We start from the raw sequence: 15,207 nt of genomic DNA on the forward strand, positions 1-15,207 counted from the left end.
TATTTATTCGTCCCTTGGTATTAACATCAAATTGAATTTTTGAATCACATTATTCTTGTAGTTGATCATTATTTATACCAATCTCTATTTCATCTTTTGTCAGAATTCTACTGGGAAATGCTATCAATTATAAATTACATTCAAAACTACTGCTTGTTATAGCTCGTCATATATCAATAATAGTTATACATATATATAGGCATTGTAAAATGTATTACATTTTTGCCATTATAATATCACTATAATTTAACAACTCCATTGATTATACGTCATAATCAAGTGATTCGGATTACTATGACACACAATTGACGCGCGCTAAAACGATCAACATTGGCACGCGCGTTTGAAACGCATACAATTGACGCGCACTAAAACGATCAACATTGACACGCACGTTTGAAATGCATACAATTGACACGCGCGTTCAAATAATGATGATACATGTCAACTATTTCTTTTTTTATACATATACTTTTATATAAGTTTATTACTCAATGGTCTGTTTACTGGCACAACGTACTCCTCCTTGGGGTAAAATAATGAGCGGTTGTTCGCGTGAATGTGTAATCAATCACCTCTCAAAATTACCCGGGCTGTTTATCATCGATGATTGTTTTCTGGATGTATTTTCACCTGCGTTTTGTGAATATTATCGACGGCTAAATCCATTCACATTTTTGACAGGAGTAATGACATTAGCTTGATGTATAATTTAAATTCTAAAACCACATTTTCAGAGATTCTAAATGTCAATTTCCTTTTTTATATAGAATAAGTATTACATAAACGATTTCATGGTCGTTCATGATGGTGTGTTACCCGTATGTTTATTCAACATTTTGTATATATAAATCGCCTAGTGTATGTAATCAATATAGATCCACGGTAGTTCCTGGGAGAACCGATGAGGCGTGTTTGGAAGTTGTGGGGGGCGCCTGGGAGAACCAATGAGGCGTGTTTGGAAGTCGAGGGAGGAGCCTGGGAGAACCAATAAGGCGTGTTTGGAAGTTGTGGGAGGTGCCTGGGAGAACCGGTGAGGCGTGTTTGGAAGTTGTGGGAGGTGCCTGGGAGAACCAATGAGGCGTGTTTGGAAGTTGTGGGAGGTGCCTGGGAGAACCGATGAGGCGTGTTTGGAAGTTTTGGGAGGTGCCTGGAAGAACCGATGAGGCGTGTTTGGGAAGTTGAAACATTTAAGAAAGTATCAAAATCAAACACACTCTTTCTATTTTGATTTAATTTTAGTGTAATTCTAGTATATATGTTGTTTCACGTAAGAAGGAAGTGCGAAATAATATCAATCTTGATTGGTTTCCAAGTCATTGTAAGTACATTGACCAAGATCACTATGATTTCCTTTAAACAAAAACAATATTTAAATTCATCTTGTTTTTATAATAATTAATTGTTATTAGGAAGAAAAAGTAACGATATATCTTCATATAAAAGCTGACTTCTAATTTACTTCTTCTAAAAGATAACAAGAATCAATGTTATAGTCTTTATGTTGTTAGTTTATTTTTGTCCCTATAGATTCCAGCTCAAGTATAGCTCTGACACGTGATGAGTGCCAAAATATTTTACCCTTTTTTCAGACTGATTTTATTGGTTTATAGCCTTGATTCGATTTGATATAAAAATATGTTTTCACAAAATGATGTATATTACGTGACACAACGCCGCATGTGCGTCAGTATCTTACCCCTTTATCAAGAAGAATGGTATAAAGACAATGTAAAATGTGACACAGTATTTAAGAAAATCCGCTCCCTTTGAAGGAAATACAAATATATTTTATACTTCTGGTTAGGGTATATATATTGTCTATGATTGAGTCAAGAGTTCATAAAATCTATATACTTCCTCTATTTCATATATCCAAACAACAAGGCCAAATACATGGCTGCAGTCGCGTGCTCAAGTTAGTGTTTACCGACCAACCGACTAACCGACCGACCGACCAACTGACCGACATAGTGAGCTGTAGAGTCGCGTTGCACGCACGCGACTAAAAACAACAAACAGAAAATTAGTCAACTTGGCAAAGTGCGGAGTGACAGAGGGCGTGCTACTTATCATTTCGGCGCATGTTAAATATAAAGTAACTCGAGATTTTAATAAGCTTTTGTGACGTCACTAATATATCAATTGTTCTTGAAAATGTATATGCATGGTCTTTTGGTTTATGCCTATACAAATTCAGGAGGATAACTTGATAGTGAACGTTATTTTGCATAAATTGTTTAGATGTTTGCCCTCTGACGAAACTTACAAATACACTTGCAAGTAATGATGTTGTGGCTAGAATGAGAAATACAAACTAGATAAACTAAAAGATAAACGAGTGCGAAACGAGTGGAACAAGTTGCTCATATAAGTGTACTATTATTATTTGCAGATTGTAAAAACTTTGAAATGGAACCAAGAGTGTGGTTTGCGCACTTCTGGGGAGTGACGAAGTTTCTGGTTATTTGCGCGTTTTACGCTCATGTGGTCAATGGCGATCATTCACCATTTACACGCTATTATAAACCCGGCGACTTCATTTTAGGTGGATTATTTTCCTTTTACCGGGAGGTAAATGGAACGTGTAGTGCGTTAAATACACTACGGCATACCTTCGGCAGAATAGAAGCTATGATTTACGCGATTGAGAAAATCAATAATGACTCAAATATTCTGCAAAATGTAACACTGGGCTACTCGATTTATGACGACTGTGGCCAGGAATCCTTTGGACTGGCTTCATCATTACATATGTTAGGACTTCACGATACATGTGACGCTCGAACGAATGAGCCACCTATCGTTGGGATAATAGGACCAGAGTACACCAAAGTTACAATAGCGGCTAATCATTTGTTCAGTTTTTACGAAGTTCCTCATATAAGCGCGTCAGCTTCGAGTGACGAGTTAAGTGACAGGACCCGATTTCCGTACTTCTCTCGTCTCGTGCCGTCTGATAATTTTCAAATTGGCGCTATAATTGATATCATTGAGCATTTTAAGTGGAAATACGTGTCGGCAGTCTATTCCAATGAAGATTATGGCGAGCATGGGATTGGCGAGCTTATAGACAGATCTCTTAAAAACGATAAATTTTGTCTTGGAGCAACTGTTGCCATTTCAGAGTCTGCCACAAGGTCAGAGGTCGATCGTGCAATTCGACAGATAAGCAGGAGAGCAGACGTTGAGGTTATAGTCCTGTTCTCTTTACCAGGAATCGCACAAAAGTTTCTTGATGGAATGGCGCGTGCAGATCTTATAGGAAAATATACCATGATTTGTAGTGACGCAATAATTGCATTGAGGTCAAATCAAGTATATTTTAACCAGTTGAAAGGAAGTATTCTTATTAACCCATACAGCTCACAAAGGCTGCCCTATTTCGACAAGCATATAAACGAAGTTGGCAAAGCTGCCATGGACGATATTAATTCAACCAATAATACGTTCATAAGGGCTCTTGTAAACGGGTGTAATGGACAGAATAAAAACAGGAATGAATCAGAAAAAATGTGTGCGGAGTTGAATCAAACGCAATTGACTGATTATAGTCTGCGTACGTGGGCAGCCATTGTCATTGACGCGGTTAACGTCATTGCGCATGCGCTTAATTCTACGCGTTCGGAAAAGACGGATGGAGTAAATCTTTACAATCAGATTCTTAATACCTCATTCTATGGTGAAAGAGGTTTAATAAAATTCATGGAAAATGGTGACTTTCCTGGTAGCTACATCATCGAGAACATTGTACAAGATGGTGATAAATGCACTTCAAGAGTTGTAGGAAGATGGGATACACAAAATGAAACAAGGTTATCTTTTACTGGTGACGTTCAGTGGCCATTTGACCACGATCCAATAGCAATATGCAGCCAGCCGTGTCCAGCAGGTATGGTGATGAAGGAGCATGGGGATAACCCTTTGTGTTGCTGGGAATGTTTTGAGTGTCTTGACTACCAAATTACATCTGACAATGGTACGATGTGTTTGGAGTGTCCTGATTTCTACTGGCCCGACACTGCCAGGACGAAGTGTGAACTCGTAGATCCAAAGTTTATGCGGATAGGCGACCCTGCTGCAGTATTTTTCATATTGTTATCAACACTCGGCTTGATAATCTCAGTGCTTACTTCAGTTGTGTATATCTACCATCGAAATCACACCCTAATTAAAGCTTCTGGTCGAGAGGTGATGTGTATCATAATGATTGGAGTTGTTCTTTCGTACATCATGGTGTTCTTCTTTGTTTCTGAACCGAAAAATGGAGTTTGCGGAGTCGCACGAGTTGGCCTCATCATGTCGTTCACATGGACGTATGCACCTCTTCTTGTAAAGGTGTTTAGAATCAATCGCATTTTTCATTCAGCTCAGAAGTCACCACAGAAACCTAAATACATTGAAACATCTTACCAGATTTTGTTTTCCATTTTTCTAATCAGTTTTCAGGTAAGTTCGTACTTATTACCGTCCGTTAGGGATCTATGTTTTAGATGCTGCGACGCCTGAAAACAATTTTGTTACGTCATAACCTAAAAATTCATGAATGTATACAGTAATTTCAGAAAGATAAAATAACATATTTTCATAATATAGTACCTTAAAGATACTTTTTTTTATTTTTTTTGTAGTTGGTTATAAGTATAATGTGGATAACTATTAAAGAACCGGCGGCCGTGAAAGAAAATCCCGTACTATATCAACGTGAAGTAACTCTTCGTTGCAACTTTCAACAAGTAGAAATAATTACGTCATCAATCTACAACATCATTTTGATTGGTCTGTGTTGCTACTACGCTATCAGAACTCGCAAACTACCCGATAACTTTAAAGAAACAAAGTTCATAGGTGTAAGCGTTTACATCACCCTGTCTATCTTCGTCGTGTTCATCCCGTCATATTTCGTAGTGACGGAACCGGTAACGCGTAGTGCAATTCTATGCGGTGCTGTCGTTGGCAACGCGTCAACTACGCTCGTTTGCTTATTCCTGTCAAAGTTATACGCTGTATATTTTATTGTGGATAGGAATTTGCCGAGTAAGCGCACGTCGAGCATTCCGATTGCACACAGCAGTAACACTCCCGTAACTACTGTGGAAAACAGTAGCAATCGGGAGCAAATGTTTGCGGACGTGTCTACAGACAACGTCTCCGTCATGTGACCACTAATAAACTTTTAAGTAATAATTTCGTTAAAATCGCCTACATTCCAGCCTAATAAAAGCGTATAATATACAACAGATATCGCTTATCTGCAATTATGTTATGTATATATAATAATATTATTAGATCTAAAGGCAAATTACTGAAAAAAATGACAATGCTGTGGGTATCAGTGGCTGGATCTCAATGGAGATACAAAAAAAAAGCGAAAAGCTAAATCAAAACGATAAAGTAAACAGTCAGAAAAGTTAGCAGAGCTTTCGGGCAACACTAGCCCTTCATCAGTGCAAGTGAGGGAATTTGGATAAAGTCATAGCATACGAGTTGGCAAGTGCTGCCTGGGTAGGAATAAAAGAAATATAACAATAGAAACAGCGTGTTGAATAGTGGGTGGAGACTGAATAAGAGTAGAAAACAAAGAAGGTAGCTTGGTAGAGATTTAAACAATTTTGGAATGGAACGAAAAAAAGCTAAAATGGTGGTTAATATTGAAACTTAAATTTTGGTAGTCAATGGAATAATTTTACCGATCTGGGAGTATGTTCCTAATATTAAGTCCAAAAGGTTTTGTGGTTTTAAGTAGTAATTCCCAGTGGTTTTCTTTGTCTTTGCGAGTTTTGTCGCTCCATTTGACATCGTGGTCTATTGCAATAACTCTGAAATTTGCAATCGAGTGACCAGCTGAATTAAAATGTTCGGCTACAGGTTGATCAAGCTTTAATGTTTTGATAGCTGATCTATGTTGTGTCATTCTCATACGGAGAGTGTTTTTTGTTTCTCCGACGTACTGTTTGCCACAAATATTACAGTATACGAGATAAATGACGTTTTTGGTTAGACAATTAATTGACTGTCTTATCCGAAAAATGCGGCCAGTTTGGTTACTCTCAAATTTTTCAGTAGAATCAACCAATGAACAAGTTTTGCAAGATTTGTCGCAAAGGTGACTGCCCAAATTTTGGCTGTCATGGGAGTTAATTTCACTCTTAAATTTGGATCTGACTAATATATCACGAAGGTTGGGAGGTCTACGAAATGCAATAATGGGTGGTTCCGGAAAAACAGTCCTGAGACGTTCTGTGGACTGTAGAATGGGCATATGTTTCTCAATAATAGCCCGTAATGGAGGCAACCTAGGGTGGTAGGTTGTGACCAATAATATTATTAGACATAGATATACTTTATTGTCACAAGATACTGTAAATATAACATTGTAAGATTCGGCTCCCCGTTACAATCGAATTAAAATTGTAAGATTCGGCTACCCGTTACAATCGAATTAAAATTGTACGATTCGGCTCTCCGTTACAATCGAATTAAAATTGTAAAATTTGGCTCCCCGTTACAATCGAATTAAAGCTCAGCTCCCCATTACAATAATCGAATTCATCATACAGAATAAGCATAGGCCAAAAAAGGGTACAATATCAAAAAGTTAAAAAATATATCACAATAAGGCCTAATGCTTAAAATAGATAAGAATAAGAATAGATATATTGTTTGAAATATCATTAGTAAGAATTTTAGAGGAACTTATTTTATTTAAATTTTAAATGCTACATACATTTTAAAAATTAAATAATAAAAATATTTGTATTGCTTATACTTTATCATTACGATATTTTATAGGCCATATTGTTATTACGGCTGAAATGTTAGATATATGCTCTATTTAATTATATATTATTTATAAATGTTATTTATATATATATAGAAAAGAAATTGATTCAAAAAATGTTAAGATTTTTTTTAAATTTTCTTTTTTTGCAATTTGATAAATCCAAAAACAATGTAGAGTGCGCCGCCTATAATTTCTCTATTAAATTCCTTTATGTGACCAAAACAATGTGATATGCCCATATATGGACATGATGATGTCATATCACTATCATAATTATGTGGGCATATCACTAGGCCTACTATATTTGGACACATCAAACTTTTTTGTCACATAAAGTTTTGATAGTGTGGACAGAGCTAGAGCTTAAAGTCCAGCATAGTGTGAATAATGCAGCTTTAATCTAATATTAATCTAGCCATTAATCGAAACGTGACAATAATATACCTGTACATGTTTAAATTGCTTCTCGTTCTTCTCGTTGATTTTGTACAATACATCTTGTCTGATTATTTCAACATTTCGTATAAAAAAAAACACTTTTTAGTGACAAATTGTATTATACCTTATGGCATCTCCGTAACCATACATAACCTTGTAGAGAGAATTGAAGAATAGCTTATTGCGTGTCCTCAGAAGATTAACTAACATTTGCTTTAGTAGAAATACATCAACCACAATACAAGAAGATATGAAGTAAAGTTATATTTTTTTTTTGTTGCATTTGCTTTGTTTTATCGAAGCCGCTTATTGTTTCATACTTAACTTGGACGCAGTGCAATCGCGTGCGCCCAGCGTGTGACCAATCAAGTAACAGTTCAGACAATCCTTCGCTTCTGATTGGCCAGATTGCCTGCGTCGGGTGTATGTAATGGATGTTCAATTCGCTGTGCCCAAGTGTGAACCAAGCTTAAACATATTCAAGCTGACCATTATGAGCATCTGTTCCCATATAGGAAGAAGGCTTAACAATAGTTTATTATTTCAATAATTATGTCGGGTTGGTGTTTAGAGTAATTATCAACACTAATAAAGCGAATTACGTCACATTGATAGGTTTGGCCAAGGTAAAACGTGGGTAATACACATATTGAAAACACCAAATAGTCCCACATTCTGGTAAACGGCATGACTCCTCGATTTTATAGGCCTACTGCATCTATTTTAGTTGAAATTTGAACATAGCCGTTTACTTCTTGTACTTCTACGGGACGCAAACTTATTCTCACATGTTTAAATTCTTTTGTTACTCTTTTGCTAATGCTTGGTTCTCACTAGAAATAGACATTTATCCAATCACCATGGAGCATTCGTGCTGTCGTTGTTGTGATTGGTCGACCACTTGCGTTGCGGTTGCGCGTATACCATTACATAGACTCAAGTTTTAATTATTGTCTCAGTTTTATTTATTCATAGAGATAAGATTATTCGTATGAAACGCAATAAGTGCCAAAATATTTATCTTTTAATTCGAAATACGGTCTAAATAACTAGCCATTACGATGAACCATTAAGCTTTAGCAATAAGCTTATTTATGAGTGAATTAATACTAAATGCTAAATAACTACAACGTACTGTTACACTGAAAGCCTCAAGATAAGCAAGGTAGGCCTACTAAATAATAAATCGGTGTTATATAAATGTCATTGACAATCTGAAACACAAGAAACATTACAATGTTTTAAATGAATGCGTACACGAGTTGATTGCATCATATTTTTTTTAGTCATTTATATGTTTATTCACAATTCACAATTACAATTTTACAACAACACCCAACAGTACACATGAAGATTATTATTTAAATGCATCTACAAGTAGTCCTACATAGATACAGCATTTATAACCACTCTTAAGCGTGGTTCCCACTAGCAACGCAACGCAGCGACGTATCGACGCAAAGTGCTGTATTGCGTAATCATAAAGCGTGGTTCCCACTAGTGACGCAACACGTACAAGGACGTAACGCAACGCAAGTGAATTGACCAATCACAAGCGATGGCTTATTCGCTGTCTATAACTTCGCTTGTCATTGGTTAAAACGCTTGCGTTGCGTTTACGTCCTTGCGTTAGGTTCTAGTGGGAACCAAGCTTTAGTGCGAACTGACGCAATAGTGCTGCAAACATCGTAGGTTTAATTTCACGTAGGCGGGGGAAACACAATTATTAGAAGGGCATTTGCTTACATTGCGTAGATGGCGTCGCTAGTGGGAACCAAGCTTAAACAGCGATTGACATTTTTACTGAAACTGAAAATAGGCGTCCTATATGTTAATTGTTTGATATATATAAATCGACAAAAGTTCATTATTTTTTTTTTCGTATAACCTAGTTCTGTACCAAAAGATTGAACGGTTATATTTGAATTTTTTGTGGATTAGTCTCAATTTTAGACACTAATTTTTACAAATGGAAAAAAATCATATAATGAGACAACCAATTTTTTCAAATGTCGTACCGTACGAAAGAAACTGACACGCTAAATCCAATGATTATATAGCTCATGCAGATTGTAATATGTTGCTTATTCGGTTGCTAATCCAATTTGTAATTGCGCGCGTCTTGTGTGTCTTGTGCGTGTTTTACGTCATCAATCGCCGAAACGATGTGCAGATCGTCCACTGAGAGCGGAGCGGAGCAAATATTTTTTTGTTTTTTAAAATTACAAAAACAGAATTCAGAAACAGGTCAATATTGGATTGATATACAGTCTGTTACTGGGAAATATATTTACCTTATACAGTGATTTACTATTTTTTTTCTAGACGTGTTTTGCTCTGAAATAATGATTTAAATTAAAGCTGACAAAAAGATGCGGTGCGTGTACTTATATATTGCATTTATAAATCTATAAATCCTGTAAGCCATTATCGTAACTCATGCCGCATTGATATATCTTTTTTTTCACGCACCTTTAATTTTCGCGACATTAAATTTGCGCGAAAATTGGTTGTGTTTAAATAACTGTCTACAATGGAGATTTAATCAAATAATTTAAATTACTGTACTCGCAAAAGAATTTTATCCCCGACATCATTTCGATAAGACGGCATCCTTATTATTTATAATACTTACGGCGGTACAATAGCACATACACCTTTGATTTGAATTAATTTTGTAAAGAAATATATCTATTATAATTATATTAAAATGTTACGTTTGACGCTCAATATTGATAGGGCCTTTAGCTGGCTTTCAAAGAAACAAATTGTGTCAGTAACAACAAGTAATAAATATACATATTAAGCGTCGGCTGATTTCTATTGCTAACGGATTTTCTTTACAGAATACAATATCACATTGTATAAATACGATTTGCATATAAATAGATTCACAACGTGATATCACCACAACAAATTATTTTACTTAGTTATACTGGCCTTGCTTTTTATTTTTTGTTATCGAAATTAATTTTCAATGGTTCGTGGATTGAATTTATTGTGTAATATAAGCCAAAGTATGTCAATCAATCTTGGTTCCATGCACCGATTGACCCAACGCAACGACGTGTATGCGCAATGCCAAGCTGGGTCCCACCACTAGCACGCAACGCAAGTATGTAAGCGCGACGCAAGTAAAGTAAAGCTCGCTCCCACTAGGACGCAACGCAAAGATGTAAGTGCAAGGCAAGGCAAGTAAAGCTGACTCCCACCAGGACGAAACGCAAGGTTGTAAGCGCAACGCAAGTAAAGCTTTCTACCACTAGAACGCAATGCAAGCAAAGTGTAAAGATGGCTCCCACTAGGACGCAACGCAAGGATGTAAGCACAACGCAATTAAAGCTGGCTCCTACTAGGACGCAACGCAAGGAGGATGTAAGCGTGACGCAAGTAAAGCTGGCTCCCACTTGGACGTAACTCAAGGATGTAAACGCGACGCAAGTAAAGCTGGCTCCCACTCTAGGACGCAACACAAGGATGTAAGCGTGACGCATGTAAAGCTGGCTCCCACCACTCTAGGACGCAACGGAAGGATGTAAGCGCGTGCAACGCATGCAAAGCTGGCTTCCACTCTAGGACGCAACGTAAGGATGTAAGCGCAACGCAGGCTAGTTGAACAATGACAAGCGACAGTTAATAATTATAATCAATCGCTTTGGTCAAATCACTTGCTTACGTTGTGTCTGATCCTAGTAGAACCAAGCTTTACGGTTTGTTTGTTTGTTTTTATTGACTTCCACACACAGTAGTTGACCAATCACAAGCATGATCAGCAATTGCGTTGCGGTTACGTCATTGTATTGCGTTCTAGTAGAAACCAAAAAGATCGAATACAGCAAGGGGCCTCCTCCTCAAGGACTATCGTTTCCAGAAGAACTAAATTTATTTCTTCAAATATGAAATCATTTAATAGGGGAGTACAATTAGTCTTAGATAATAATGTCGCTTTTTAAGCTCCCTTGGTGGTTATACAGCAGATTAGTAAAATTAACGTTGATGTTGGTAACTATTCATCCGTACAATAACTAATTCCTCGTCTGTCATAATAACTTGAATGCCGTCCATTTGTTTTCTGCACGTGATTTATAGCTTCACATACACCATACTTCATTTAATAACATATAAAACAAAATGTGTAAAACATTCAGATAAGCAACTTTAAATGCGTGTATACACGTACCACAAATAAATGGGTATGTGTGATCGTAGAAAACACAATTGAGTATCGTGAGGTATTTAGCGCAATGGGTATAGTCGGGCACGTAGAAAATTGGGTATAGTCATGCACGTAGACAATTGGGTATAGTCGTGTACGCGTAGTGCAATTGGGTATAGTCGTGTACGCGTACAGAAAATTGGGTATAGTCACGTGCGCAATTATTGAGTATAGCCACGTATAAAACAATTGAGTATAGTCGTATACACGTAGAGCATCTGGGTATAGTCGTATACACGTAAAGCATCTGGGTATAGTCGTATACATGTAGAGCATCTGGGTATTGTCGTATACAAATACACGTAGAGCATCTGGGTATAGTCGTATACACGTAGAGCATCTGGGTATAGTCGTATACACGTAGAGCATCTGGGTATTGTCGTATACACGTAAAGCATCTGGGTATAGTCGTATACAAATACACGTAGAGCATCTGGGTATAGTCGTATATACGTAGAGCATCTGGGTATAGTCGTATACACGTAGAGCATCTGGGTATAGTCGTATACACGTAGAGCATCTGGGTATAGTCGTATACACGTAGAGCATCTGGGTATAGTCGTATACACGTAGAGCATCTGGGTATAGTCGTATACACGTAAAGCATCTGGGTATAGTCGTATACACGTAGAACATCTGGGTATAGTCGTATACATGTAGAGCATCTGGGTATAGTCGTATACACGTAGAGCATCTGGGTATAGTCGTATACACGTAGAGCATCTGGGTATAGTCGTATACACGTAAAGCATCTGGGTATAGTCGTATACACGTAGAGCATCTGGGTATAGTCGTATACACGTAGAGCATCTGGGTATTGTCGTATACACGTAGAGCATCTGGGTATAGTCGTATACACGTAGAGCATCTGGGTATAGTCGTATACACGTAGAGCATCTGGGTATAGTCGTATACACGTAGAGCATCTGGGTATAGTCGTATACACGTAAAGCATCTGGGTATAGTCGTATACACGTAAAGCATCTGGGTATAGTCGTATACACGTAGAGCATCTGGGTATAGTCGTATACACGTAGAGCATCTGGGTATAGTCGTATACACGTAAAGCATCTGGGTATAGTCGTATACACGTAAAGCATCTGGGTATAGTCGTATACATGTAGAGCATCTGGGTATAGTCGTATACACGTAGAGCATCTTGGTATAGTCGTATACACGTAGAGCATCTGGGTATAGTCGTATACACGTAAAGCATCTGGGTATAGTCGTATACACGTAGAGCATCTGGGTATAGTCGTATACACGTAGAGCATCTGGGTATAGTCGTATACACGTAAAGCATCTGGGTATAGTCGTATACACGTAAAGCATCTGGGTATAGTCGTATACACGTAGAGCATCTGGGTATAGTCGTATACACGTAAAGCATCTGGGTATAGTCGTATACACGTAAAGCATCTGGGTATAGTCGTATACATGTAGAGCATCTGGGTATAGTCGTATACACGTAAAGCATCTGGGTATAGTCGTATACACGTAAAGCATCTGGGTATAGTCGTATACATGTAGAACATCTGGGTATAGTCGTATACATGTAGAGCATCTGGTTATAGTCGTATACACGTAGAGCATCTGGGTATAGTCGTATACACGTAGAGCATCTGGGTATAGTCGTATACACGTAAAGCATCTGGGTATAGTCGTATACACGTAAAGCATCTGGGTATAGTCGTATACATGTAGAACATCTGGGTATAGTCGTATACATGTAGAGCATCTGGTTATAGTCGTATACACGTAGAGCATCTGGGTATAGTCGTATACACGTAGAGCATCTGGGTATAGTCGTATACACGTAAAGCATCTGGGTATAGTCGTATACACGTAGAACATCTGGGTATAGTCGTATACACGTAGAACATCTGGGTATAGTCGTATACACGTAGAGCATCTGGGTATAGTCGTATACATGTAGAGCATCTGGGTATAGTCGTATATACGTAGAGCATCTGGGTATAGTCGTATACACGTAGAACATCTGGTTATAGTCGTATACACGTAAAGCATCTGGGTATAGTCGTATACACGTAAAGCATCTGGGTATAGTCGTATACATGTAGAGCATCTGGGTATAGTCGTATACATGTAGAGCATCTGGTTATAGTCGTATACACGTAGAGCATCTGGGTATAGTCATATACACGTAGAGCATCTGGGTATCGTCGTGTACACGTAGAGAACATTTGGGTGGTAGAGCACAATTGTGTATAGTCGTGTCTGAAAATTGTGAGTATTATACGTATGAAACGCCATATGTGCCAAAATATTTATCTTTACTCATTACGTGCTAGAACCTAGTCTAAGTCGTGTACATTATGTACTGTAGTTTGTCTAATCTGAAAATTCATAAGTCGAATACTAAGTGGTTGTTGCGGACAATAATTACTACATTATCTTTCCTACTTTCCATGTTCTGTATAATGTAACTTTCCCAATCGGATTTGTGGCAAACTTAATCTGTGTCTTTTACGTGACGTAAGCACAGCAATATATCATTCCGGAATTGATATAGTCACGTATTTTATCTTGTGATATGACTTATAATATTGTAATTGTCGCGTTTGATTAGTTCGTGGCACGTTAATTGCGCAAACCTTTAGGTATGGTGCATTTTGTACAGATTATTATGTTAAAATTATAGAAAACCCTTTTACACTAAAAATTAAACGGAAATTGTACATAAATAATGGTCTACTAAATGGCATGTAGTTTAGATACGTTTATGTGCTCTATTATTGCTTTGATAAATGCGTTCCTCTTTTAATTGCGTTCATGTTGCCATTAATGCGTTTGCACCAAAAAAAGTAATGAATTCATCACAGCACTACTGTACCTTTGCCGTAGAGCAATTGGCTTCACTGATCCCAACTTACTTTACATAAATACATACATCAATTTACTGCAAATGCTAGACTGTTTAATTATTTTAGACAGTTGTTCAATTAAAGAATCTGTCCACGATCTTGTACCGCCGAACACAAATTAACGGCAATCTTTTACAAATTTAAAGGTTGAGATGCGGCGTGAGTTGAATGTTTTGTTTTTATGAAAAAGTATATTTATCAAATAGCATATACAAGTAACAATTGAATGTAGAAATGAAACCCGGGCCTGTGTTGTCGTCTCCCATTGCCCCTTCTCCGCATTTAATCGAGATGGACAAGCGGTTAAGACCACAGAGGCGCCGCAAAACGTGCAATACAGTCAGCACAACCTCTCCTCGACCTAGTGAAGAACAAGTCTTCTCGGATACGGAAATTTGGAGGCCAAATCTACCATAGAGATATTGTTCATTATAATATCAATATGAGTCTACATATCTGGCTCGTGTACAGTGCATCTTTCGGAAGAGTATGGATGGCCCGGTATACAAACAGGTCCATCTCAGTCCCTGTCGTCCATGCGCTGCACTGCGCGGCTGCCGTGGGTCCGTATATTGGACCTTAATTGTTGAGGATAATAATAATAATAATAATAAGCTTTATTTAATCACGGATACTTAACTCAACTGAAAGTTGTTTTTCAGTAAGACCGTGTTTAAAGGAAAACACCAACAAAAATAAATGTAAAAAGACCTTAATTACTATCAAAACAGGTAATAATTACTATCAAAACAGGTAATAAAACAATTACAATGAAATAAAATGAAACAAGGATACACTTACTAACTATAAAATTAAATAATACACTACATTTAAATAAAGCTACATGAAATTAGCAGTTAACAGTTTCTTAAAAAGAGAGACAG

General features: G+C 37.3%; 1 protein-coding gene across 2 annotated transcripts in view; it reads left to right on the forward strand.

Annotated features, from left to right (window-relative positions):
* Window positions 1-15,207, forward strand: part of LOC140047069 (metabotropic glutamate receptor-like) — a 47,178-nt gene that overhangs the window by 1,693 nt on the left and 30,278 nt on the right. Inside the window, exons 2-3 of one of the 2 annotated variants that reach the window (XM_072091879.1) lie at window positions 2,396-4,449; window positions 4,632-8,095. The exons of the other annotated variant lie outside the window; for it this stretch is intronic. Of the exons in view, the coding sequence (XP_071947980.1) occupies window positions 2,413-4,449; window positions 4,632-5,162 (2,568 nt within the window). The 5' untranslated portion in view covers window positions 2,396-2,412 and the 3' untranslated portion in view covers window positions 5,163-8,095. Of the gene's footprint in view, window positions 1-2,395; window positions 4,450-4,631; window positions 8,096-15,207 lie in introns of those variants that run through there. 2 annotated transcript variants of the gene reach the window in all.

The sequence above is a fragment of the Antedon mediterranea genome, chromosome 4, assembly GCF_964355755.1.
Source record: "Antedon mediterranea chromosome 4, ecAntMedi1.1, whole genome shotgun sequence".
NCBI classification, from domain to species: Eukaryota; Metazoa; Echinodermata; class Crinoidea; order Comatulida; family Antedonidae; genus Antedon; species Antedon mediterranea.